Here is a 12,644-nt window from a genome sequence, read left to right on the forward strand (position 1 = left end):
ACTAACTGCTGCGTTAAAAAAAATAAAATCGGAAAAAATCACCGCTCCAGCTATTTTTTCCAGTTCGATTATTATAGGCCTACATTTTGCAAGCTAAACAGTTTTTCGGTTCCTTTTTGAATAAATGCTTGTTTCTTCCTAAATCATAAAAACAATTCTAATATATATATATGGAAGCTTATGATACTTTCAGCATTACTGGTAGGTTTCCCTGCACGATGGGTCAAACTGTCCTTATCCCAGCTTGATAAATATCTCAGAAGAGAAAATAAGGAAAATTCTCATCGTTCAGTAAATTGTCCCAACTCGCCCCTTAGTGAATAATTCCTGTCTGTTTACATCTGTTTAGATATTTCCTTTAACCCCTTAAGGACACATGACATGTCTGACACGTCATGATTCCCTTTTATTCCAGAAGTTTGGTCCTTAAGGGGTTAATGCATGTTGTGTATATTACCTGTATTAGTTTCTTTTTTCTCGTGGGAAAGGTTCTCAATTCCTTTGCTTGGTAACGTGTCAGTCTGTACGAAGAGTTAAAATGAATCAAAAAAAGGAAACAATTGGTATCATACAAACTGGAACATTACAGGTCATCCAGTCACTGAATTTACAGGGCTGCCTGGCTGTAATGAGAGTTGGAGTATGCAGTACTGAGATGTTTTAGAGTAGTGCAAACCCCAAATTTCTAACTTAATAAAATATTATTTGTGAGTGTTTTTTATCGCACCAGACATTCTAGAGATGTTTATCTCAGGATTCTAACTGGAGGACATTTTTGAATGGTGGAAAAGCAGAAGAAACATCTGGAAGGGAGAAGGTGTCTACCAGAGTGGTCAAATCAGCAGCCAATCAGAACAAATGTGTACAGGGTCACTTACAAATGTCTGAAGCTGTATCCTTTATTTTGCTTCACTAATCTACATATTTAACAAAGATCTACAAACTGTGTAAGATGTATCATCCTGTTCAATGGGGAAGGAATGTATCGTTACTATAGTGACAGGAATACAAATAAGTAAACCTTTTATTTACTTACCTGATCCCAGCACTGATGTCCCTCGACGCTGGGTCGCGGTTCCACCTTTCCCAACGTTACTGAATCAATACTTTCCTAGGTATAAATAGCGGACGCAGGATGTCCTCATGCAAAGCGTGAGGATGTCCAGCGTCAGTTACCGGACCAAAAGTCTGTTAACAGCCAGGAAGCGCCTCGAGTGGCCGTCTGGGAGACAGATACTGGAGGCAGACTTAGTACTGCATAGTAAACATTGCAGTTTCTCTGGAACTACAAAGTTTTACATTGCAACACTAAGTGCAACAGGGGCACTGCACCCAGACCACTTCAATGAGCTGAAGTGGTCTGGGTGCCTTTAGTGTCCCTTTAATATCTAATCTGGTTATTATTAAACTATAGTGAAAATCTACATCCACACATTTGATGTGAAGAGATTCCCAGATAGCAAGGTAAGGTAGTGTGGGTGTAACATTTAAGAAAAAACAATATAGACAATTTGTGGTTATTCACGACTCTGGGAAATTTGGAGGCTTGACCAGTGATTTGACAATTTAGACCAAAATTTTTAATTGGAAGATTCACAAGCTCAGTTTTTTTCCAATTCGACTATTTTAGACTATTATTCTCAGTTCCTTAGTCAGGTATCCACAGTTTACAGTAGAGTAAATATCTTGCTTGAGTGTTGTTGTACTGACCGGTGTAGACTCTTCTGGTTGGTTGTCACTAGGTGGTACCGTCTCAGGGGACACTCTGTGTGTTTCCTAAACCAATGATAGACATTCAACGTTACTTCCAATGTCAAAGGGGATAAGCGCATTTACATTAACGTCACATGCAGGGTAATCAGCATTCCCCGATTCACACACACTGCATACACTAAATCCATCAAGCTGGCCAGTCATTAAACTAAGTGAGTCTTAGGGGAAAAACATAGTTCGTTACATTCATTACCACTCAATAACAGACAAAGTAAGTGCTTCAAACAAGCACAGTGCTGGCATCTGCACCCAGGGCCGCCATCAGGGGGTGACAACCATGACGGTTGTCACAGGCCCGGCGTCCCTGGGGGGGCCACTTTCCCTCTCTGCACACATAGATAGCAAATATCGCGACCTATGTGTGCAGCCGCGGGCCCCCCGGCTCCCTGTTGCCGCAGAGGGGGCCCAGCACACAGCTTCTCCTCTTCTCATCTCTGCTAATAACTCTCGCGAGACCCGGTTGCCATGGCAACGCTCCGCGGGTCTCGCAAGAGTTATTGGAGGAGAGAAGAGGAGAAGCAGTGTGCTGCCTGGGCCCCCTCTGCGGTAACAGGGAGCCGGGGGGGCCCCCACCGGACCACCAGGGATGGAATCTCCCCCCTCCCTGGACTAAGGTAAGCAGGGAGAGGGGAGAAACAATTTAATTAAATTTAAAAAAAAATTTTTTTATGTGAAAATGCCCCTTCCTCCCCCTCTACCTCCCCCAGATTGCACATTTACACACACACACACACACACACACTACATACACTAACACAACACACACACACACTACATACACTGACACAACACACACACACTGACACAACACACACACTACATACACTGACACAACACACACACTGCATATACTGACACAACACACACACACACACTACATACACTGACACAACACACACACACTACATACACTGACACAACACACACACACTACATACACTGACACAACACACACACACTGCATATACTGACACAACACACACACTACATACACTAACACAACACACACACTACATACACTGACACAACACACACACTACATACACTGACACAACACACACACTACATACACTGACACAACACACACTCTGCATACACTGACAACACACAACACACACTGCATACACTAACACAACACACACACACTGCATACACTGACAACACACACTGCATACACTAACACAACACACACACACTGCATACACTAACACAACACACACCCTGCATACACTGACACAACACACACACACTGCATACACTAACACAACACACACTGCATACACTAACACACACTGCATTCACTAACACACACACTGCATTCACTAACACAACACACACTGCATACACTAACACAACACACATACTGCATACACTAACACAACACACTTACTGCATACACTAACACAACACACATACTGCATACACTAACACAACACACATACTGCATACACTAACACAACACACACACTGCATACACTAAATCCATCAAGCTGGCCAGTCATTAAACTAAGTGAGTCTTAGGGGAAAAACATAGTTCGTTACATTCATTACCACTCAATAACAGACAAAGTAAGTGCTTCAAACAAGCACAGTGCTGGCATCTGCACCCAGGGCCGCCATCAGGGGGTGACAACCATGACGGTTGTCACAGGCCCGGCGTCCCTGGGGGGGCCACTTTCCCTCTCTGCACACATAGATAGCAAATATCGCGACCTATGTGTGCAGCCGCGGGCCCCCCGGCTCCCTGTTGCCGCAGAGGGGGCCCAGCACACAGCTTCTCCTCTTCTCATCTCTGCTAATAACTCTCGCGAGACCCGGTTGCCATGGCAACGCTCCGCGGGTCTCGCAAGAGTTATTGGAGGAGAGAAGAGGAGAAGCAGTGTGCTGCCTGGGCCCCCTCTGCGGTAACAGGGAGCCGGGGGGGCCCCCACCGGACCACCAGGGATGGAATCTCCCCCCTCCCTGGACTAAGGTAAGCAGGGAGAGGGGAGAAACAATTTAATTAAATTTTTAAAAAAAAAATTTTATGTGAAAATGCCCCTTCCTCCCCCTCTACCTCCCCCCAGATTGCACATTTACACACACACACACACACACACACTACATACACTAACACAACACACACACACACTACATACACTGACACAACACACACACACACACTGACACAACACACACACTACATACACTGACACAACACACACACTGCATATACTGACACAACACACACACACACACACTACATACACTGACACAACACACACACACTACATACACTGACACAACACACACACACTGCATATACTGACACAACACACACACTACATACACTAACACAACACACACACTACATACACTGACACAACACACACACTACATACACTGACACAACACACACACTACATACACTGACACAACACACACTCTGCATACACTGACAACACACAACACACACTGCATACACTAACACAACACACACACACTGCATACACTGACAACACACACTGCATACACTAACACAACACACACACACTGCATACACTAACACAACACACACCCTGCATACACTGACACAACACACACACACTGCATACACTAACACAACACACACTGCATACACTAACACACACACTGCATTCACTAACACACACACTGCATTCACTAACACAACACACACTGCATACACTAACACAACACACATACTGCATACACAAACACAACACACTTACTGCATACACTAACACAACACACATACTGCATACACTAACACAACACACACACTGCATACACTAATACAATACACACACTGCATTCACTAATACAACATGCACTCTGCATACACTACACACTTTCACACTACCCGGAATCCACTATACTGACACACACTCTGCATTTGCTACACAATACACAGACACTGCGTCGAATGCACACACTACATGCACTACAGACACTGCATCCACTAAACACATTTCATCTACTACATACAAACACTACATCCACTACACAAACACACACTACATCACTGTACACACACTACATCCACTAATCAAACAAACACTCTCTGCATTCACTACACATTAACACTCTGCATTCACATCACTACACTAATACACACTCTGCATCCGCTACACACTAACACACCCTCTGCATTCACTACACATTAACACACTGCATTCACTACACTAACACACACTCTGCATCCGCTACACATTAACACACACTCTGCATTCACTACACATTTACACACACTCTGCATTCACTACACATTTACACACACTCTGCATTCACTACACATTTACACACACTCTGCATTCAATGCACTAACACACACACACTATATTCATTACACTGACGCACTCTGCATTCACTACACACTAACACACACTCTGCATTCATTACACACGAACACACACTCTGCATTCATTACACACGAACACACACTCTGCATTCATTACACACGAACACACACTCTGCATTCATTACACACGAACACACACTCTGCATTCATTACACACGAACACACACTCTGCATTCATTACACACGAACACACACTCTGCATTCATTACACACGAACACACACTCTGCATTCATTACACACGAACACACACTCTGCATTCATTACACACGAACACACACTCTGCATTCATTACACACGAACACACACTCTGCATTCATTACACACGAACACACACTCTGCATTCACTAAACTATGCACACACTCTGCATTCACTATACTGACACACACTCTGCATTAACTGTGCACACAGCATCCACTACACAAACATCTTGTATTCACAGTACACACACAACATCCACCACAAATTGAAACACTCTGCATTCACTATACACAGACACTGCGTCTAATACACACACTACATCCACTACAGACACTGCATCCGCTAAACACATTTTATCTAGTACATACAAACACTACATCCACTACACAAACACAACTACATCACTGTACACACACTACATCCACTACTCAAACACACTCTGCGTTCACTATACACACTGCATCCGCTACACAAACACACACTCTGCATTCACTGCACAAACAGTATCTAATACACACAAACACTACATCCATTACACACATTCTAATTCACTTCCACTATACACTCCACATTCAGTCCTGCATCATTGTCAGCGGACTAGGTAGGGCGTGGGCGGGGGGGGGGGGGGGGCCCAGACCTTGTGCTTTGTCAGGGGCCCCAAAATTTCTGATGGCAGCCCTGTCTGCACCAAGCATTATCTAAGTTTGTAGCTTCCATTGATCCATTGATTAGTAATTCATATAATATGATGATGTGTTGCTACATACCAGCTCTTTAACTCTAGAATATTGATCAAGTTCATTGCCTGGAGAGTATATCTCTGGGGACAGTGTTGATCTCTGTAAAGGTAATTTAAGATCAATGAGAAAAATGCATAAAACTACTACTTTTTGTACTGATTTATTAACGAGCACTAGAGTTAGACACCCTTGCTGGTTTCACAATGGACTACAGGTTGAATTGCTTATAGAATTGTTAAAAAAAATATATATTTTTTTTTACAAGAGGTGTCTTGTGGCCATTGCTGCCATTAGCCTATGAATGACCATTTGTTTAGGTGCCAGGACCAGCACTGGAGCCCGCACTGGGCCATTTTACATTATGAAGTGCAGTGGAGAGATAGAATTACCGTACCATCATAACGAGCCCCACACCAGGGCTGAGCTCACTTTATCTTTGTGCAGCATCAAATAGCTTTTATGAGGTTATGTTTATATCACTTCCTCACATAGCGCACACACAGAGCTGTGCAAGGAGAGAAGTTGCCCCAATGGCCCCGAAGGACCAGAAAGGTATGCACACAGTGACAGTGTGTGTCTGTTTATGTTAGCGTGTATATCGGTATGTGTCTGTGTATCTGAGAGTGTGTATTATCTGACTGTGTGTGTGTTGTAATGTCTGTCTGAGAGTATTTGTGTGTGCATGTGCATGTATCTGATTCTGTCTGTCTGTGTATGAGTTTGTGTTAGTATGAGTGAGTGGCAATATAAGAAGAAATTGTCATTCTCAAGTCAGCCACAAGGGGGCCAAGTCGAGATGTGAGAAGTGAAACATATAGATTTTATTTTTTTGTTACTGGAATATATATATATATATTATATATTACTTTGTTAATCCTGATGAAAAACTATTTTATTCAACTTGAATATTTAACATGCATTTTTGCAAGTCCATCGTCAAATCACTAGAATTTGACATTTATTGAATAAGTTACTGTGTTTTGCTGGACAAACACATCAAAATTAAATTTAAAAAGGGACTTAATGCGATTCTCTGTGTGTATATTAGAGTGTGATATTTTGTTTTAAATGAATATCTACTTTAAATTTACATTTTTACTTCCAGAATTCCTTTTATTTATTATTAGTTAATTAAAACCGAAATGTACAGCAGCATTAACAATATAGATGCACATTAACCAACACACACAACTAGCATTCTTTTTGTCCATATAAACATGTTATCTTATAATACTCAGGGGTTTATTCATAAAAAAAACACAGCAAAAACACAGGGGCAAAATGTGTGCAATAATATTCAAATTAGAAAAAAATTCAAATGAAGCTATTTTGGCCTATATTTTGAAATTCCCCAGTCAGTTTACTGTTTTAAAGCATTGAACTATATGCACAATGTATTGCTTTTATTTAATATTTCTGAACACTGCATAGATTCAAAAGAATAAAAGAAAATCTAAAAATATTAAGTGTCTTTCATAGCAGAATGCGGACCAATAAATATAGACCTATGCATGTAAATCCTCAAACCGGTACTGGCTTCACACAAATCTTTTGTCAAATGAAGTGTGACTGTCAGTCTTTTAGATGCTTGGCACTGTGCCCAGGACGATCTAGCAGAATTATACAAAATTCGTCAGTACAGCCGAGGTCCCTGACTGCTACTACATCAATTTTGCTAGACGTGTTCACTACAAAATAATTGCAGCAACGTTGCATAAAAATGTTAACAACATGCAAATTTGGACCATTTTCCAAAAATCTTACAACTGGGAACACGTTTACAGCATCTATCCTTCAGTACAGAGCTATATTACTGCGTAGTATATACATTTCTCTGTATGAATCCAGAATAAAAAAGTACTGGCAAGCTCTGACAGTTGAATAAATGTTTTAATTTAGGCTATTTTGGTTTACAATACATAATTACCGTGTCAGTTCTGTACAATACTTGAGTTAGTGAATAAAGTCCAATATTTGAATGTGCTGTTTCATATTTTAATTCTATGACAATGACACTTTAAGAAGTGGTTCTCAATTCCTAGGTGAGGATCCAAAAATTACATTTTAGTGGGCCCCTATTATTAAAGGGACACTATAGTCACCTGAACAACTTTAGCTTAATGAAGCAGTTTTGGTGTATAGAACATGCCCCTGCAAGCCTCCCTGCTCAATCCTCTGCCATTTAGGAGTTAAATCCCTTTGTTTATGAACCCTAGTCACACCTCCCTGCATGTGACTTGCACAACCTTCCATAAACACTTCCTGTACAGAGAGCCCTATTTAGGCTTTCTTTATTGCAAGTTCTGTTTAATTAAGATTTTCTTATCCCCTGCTATGTCAATAGCTTGCTAGACCCTGAAAGAGCCTCCTGTATGTGATTAAAGTTCAATTTAGAGATTGAGATACAATTATTTAAGGTAAATTACATCTGTTTGAAAGTGAAACCAGTTTTTTTTTTTTTCATGCAGGCTCTGTCAATCATAGCCAGGGGAGGTGTGGCTAGGGCTGCATAAACAGAAACAAAGTGATTTAACTCCTAAGTGACAGTGAATTGAGCAGTGAAATTGCAGGGGAATGATCTATACACTAAAACTGCTTTATTTAGCTAAAGTAACTTAGGTGACTATAGTGTTCCTTTAAGAATATTTTTGTTTGTTTTTTTAAATCTCTGTTTATTAGATAAGAGTATTTGTAAGAGATATATTGTCATAGTACAGCAGGAAAAAGGAACTACTCGAGACACATAGGTCTCCGTTGTAGGAGCAATATGCCATATTACAATGAGACATTTATATTACAAATGTAATAAAGTGAATAGCATACTTAGATCAGAGTAAGAATTCTAAACTTTGTAAGTTAACATTTTGTTCTATTATTATGTTATTATTATGTTATTTATATAGCGCAAACAAATTCCGCAGCGCTTTACAATGGGTGGACGAACAAACATGTAGTTGTAACCAGACAAGTTGGACACACAGGAACAGAGGGGTTGCGGGCCCTGCACAATGAGCTTACATGCTAGAGGGAGTGGGGTAAAGTGATACAAAAGGTAAGGATAGTATTAGACTAGTGGCAGTTGCAAGAGAGGAATCAGTCGGGAGCTATTAACAGTTTAATTGATACACTTTTATGAAGAAGTGGGTTTTAAATGATTTTTTTAAGGGCTGGGTGAGCATCTAATGGAGGAGGGAAGTGAGTTCCACAGGAACGGTGCAGCCCTCGAGAAGTCTTGAAGGCGAGCATCAGAGGTGGGACTACGGACATAAGATATATGTAAGTTTTCAGCAGAGCGTAAGGGCCTAGACGGGACATACTTGTGTATTAGGGAGGATAGATAGGTTGGAGCAGCTTTATGTAGAGATTTTAAATCAAGAACCAGAATTTTAAATTAAGCCCTATATCTTACAGGAAGCCAATGTAGGGACTGACAGAAGGGTGAGGCATGGGAGGTGCGGGCGGACAGGAAGATGAGCCTCGCCGCAAAACTGTCTTCCAGAGAAACTATTGTGGTGTACCATCTTCCCTCTGATTAGCAACAGAGTTTCCATACAATGACACGATGTGGGGGTGGGGTGGGGGGGTACCAGTTGGAAGGATCTCGTTACCCGCTACCCATGTGTGCGTACTTTGCATAATTCCAATTTAAAGGGAGTTGAGTCTGGTCCAACTGGGTATAACAACTGACTTCCAGGAATTTATAATTGGTACTCTCTCCCCCGCTCCAACCCAGAGAGTAGTCTATAGGGAGCGTCCAGTCCATACGAGTCATAAAGTAGAAGGTGAAAAAGAGGTCAGAAAGAAAGAAAGAGAAGGAGAGAGAGAAAAAAAAGGAGAGGGGGTAAGAAGGTAGCAGTTAGATAAGTCAGACAGGGTGTGGAAAGCGGGCTTGTAGCTGAGCAGCTACCCCTCAGCCCGTCACACATCCTCCCCACCCAGTCCTCAAGTTCTCTGTGGCCCACTGTCTTGCTCCGCCATGAACATAAACCATGGTTGCCACCATTCCGCGTGTTTTGTGTTCATGCCAACAATAGCAGCATGTCATGCCTCTTTGATTTCCTCTACTTTCTGTAACCATCCCTCTTTCCATTATTAACCCCTTAAGGACACATGACATGTGTGACATGTCATGATTCCCTTTTATTCCAGAAGTTTGGTCCTTAAGGGGTTAAGAACATATACACATCATATTCACCAGGCAGCTGCCCTCAATAGATTGTTTCCTGTAGTGAAATCTCATTCAAAATAAGTATGCGGAATTCTCTGCCTCGAGAGGTGGTTTTATCAGTCTATAAAGATGTTTAAACAACAACTGGATGAATACTTCTACAAAAACATTATATTCAGGAATATCAGTTTCAATATATGGGGTAACAGGTTCTTGATTCGAGGAGAGATTTGCCTGCCATTCTGAGGGTCAACAAAGATTTTAATCCTAGTATGTTGCAAAATCGAAAAGTGCTTCAAACAGTGTTTTTTTCTTCTTTTGTATAAACAGAAAAGCCAGATGTTTGAAAGACTGAACTTGATGGACACATGTCTCTTTTCAGACTATATAACTATGTAATGCTGATTACATTACGTGCGAAGATTGGGTCACTGAGTTCATTTCACAACTGAAGAATGGATCATCAAGCTTTTGCTGTGAACTATTTTGAGTCAATTGTGAAAATACTCAAAACCATTGCTTAAAGATGCATTAAGCTTTGATAATAACATAGAATGTAACTGCCTCTGCTTTCCTGACAATGTAAGTCAAACATCTTTTTTGGAACATACCAGTAATGTTTCTGGAGGGATACTTTCCTCCTCTTCTGTTGTGGTTGTAAAATCTTCTGTATTTGAAAAATCTGTCTCCAAAGGTGCGATTGCATCCCCAGAGGGAATTACAACGATATCCGGCATAGTTTTCTGTGATAGTAAATAAATAAAAGACTACAATGTATACATAGACTTTGCTTTTCTTTCAGCTCTTGGGAGTTAGTGTGCCCCATTTTGTGTATATACATACACACATATATAAACATCAATCACACACACACAAAAATGGAGTATTGCTCAAACAATGTTTATTTACAAAAAGTGGCAGTATTTAAATCCTAGAAGGCCAGAAACAAATAGAGGGTTATTCACAAAATGATTATTCAAAGTAAATGTAACATTTAAGGCCAGAGTAGCTGTACTGAAAGCATTTCCTATTTTGACCTTATATTTCAAATGAAGTCTCTTCAAACTAGTAATTATCATGTTGCTTAGGGATACATCACATTCATTGGTTAATTCAGCTTTGGAAGGATTACATTGCAATATTTTTTTCTATATTGCATATATGACCAACGTGTGAAGACTATCTAACACTTGGGATATCCAGAACAGTCCTTAAAAGCACACTGTAATGTTACGTAACGCTTAAGACTAAATGTCTCCAGTTGATTTTGTGAAAAATGTTTTTTTTTATTTTTATTGCAGTTGTTTTGACCTTAAATTAGAAATTCACACTTGATTCGCTTTGAATTCATGACAATTCACAAGTTTGAGAATCATTTTGTCAGGGTTATTCAGTAAACCATGCATTTTCAGGAATTCATCACGGCATTACAAATTCAAGGCCAAAATAGCTGATCTGGAAACATAGATGTATAGAGTGTTATCCTGGGGCAAAGAGCTAAGCCATGAGTAGTTACATTACATTCTATTGGTTTCCAGAATAACTTGCTACCTGATTGAGTTTGGAACTTTACCACAGATTTTATTTTTATATATAATTCTGAATGTCTCTGTTGAGATACTAACAATCGTTTGAATACCACGTACTTGCACTTGCTCCGGAGATCTAATTTCCCGTTCCCCACTCTTCACAGCACTCTTGTTTTTAATTCTCCTTTTAGACTTAACTGATGACAGCTGCAGGTTGGAATTCTTGAAAAACAAATTATTTGATCAGTTATATTTTAAAGGAAATAAAATCAGCTTATAAAAACGTATAATATTACTGCCATTATCAAGTTATTTCTCCATTGCCAGTTAAGCATCTTCAACATTGTAACGGGACCATTGTCACTGTCCGTCTATTTAGAAACCTTTTCATGCATGACACCGTAATATGTGTGAAAATGTCAGAATATCTTTTTTGTGCATATGTCATTTTCTTACATATAAAATTTCATCTATACGTGTTATACACTCACATCTGTCATGGAAAAATGCCACTGTAGCAGTGGTGGTTAATTTAAATATAGTAATATTTGTAGACTTTCCTTACATATTGTTAGCGGCAAAATCCTGAACTCTAACCAACGCCAAAAATAGCAGGGGAAAAACAATGACCATTATGAACACAGAGGGGAAGTATTTTGACACATAATTCTCCACTTCTAACTACTACAACAACGTGGAATCCTGAGAGGGTTCGCCCGTTCGTACCAGCGGCTCACCAGGGAAATCCTTCCTCTACCTCAGTGCCTTGACTGAGCTGCGATCTTCTTTACTATTTCTCGTTTTAATTATGTTTTTCTTTTGTAACTCTTATGTTTTTGTATTTTATTATTTTGTATTTTTTTCATAGTTTATATT

General features: G+C 40.2%; 1 protein-coding gene across 1 annotated transcript in view; it reads right to left on the reverse strand.

The window, feature by feature from the left end:
• Positions 1-12,644, reverse strand: part of KIAA2012 (KIAA2012 ortholog) — a 193,155-nt gene that overhangs the window by 28,381 nt on the left and 152,130 nt on the right. Inside the window, exons 15-19 of the mRNA XM_063429839.1 lie at positions 11,886-11,990; positions 10,851-10,982; positions 6,099-6,170; positions 1,711-1,776; positions 458-521 (exon numbers count right to left, since the gene is read on the reverse strand). Of these exons, the coding sequence (XP_063285909.1) occupies positions 458-521; positions 1,711-1,776; positions 6,099-6,170; positions 10,851-10,982; positions 11,886-11,990 (439 nt within the window). The remainder of the gene's footprint in view (positions 1-457; positions 522-1,710; positions 1,777-6,098; positions 6,171-10,850; positions 10,983-11,885; positions 11,991-12,644) is intronic.

The sequence above is a fragment of the Pelobates fuscus genome, chromosome 8 (assembly GCF_036172605.1).
Source record: "Pelobates fuscus isolate aPelFus1 chromosome 8, aPelFus1.pri, whole genome shotgun sequence".
Taxonomy (NCBI): Eukaryota; Metazoa; Chordata; class Amphibia; order Anura; family Pelobatidae; genus Pelobates; species Pelobates fuscus.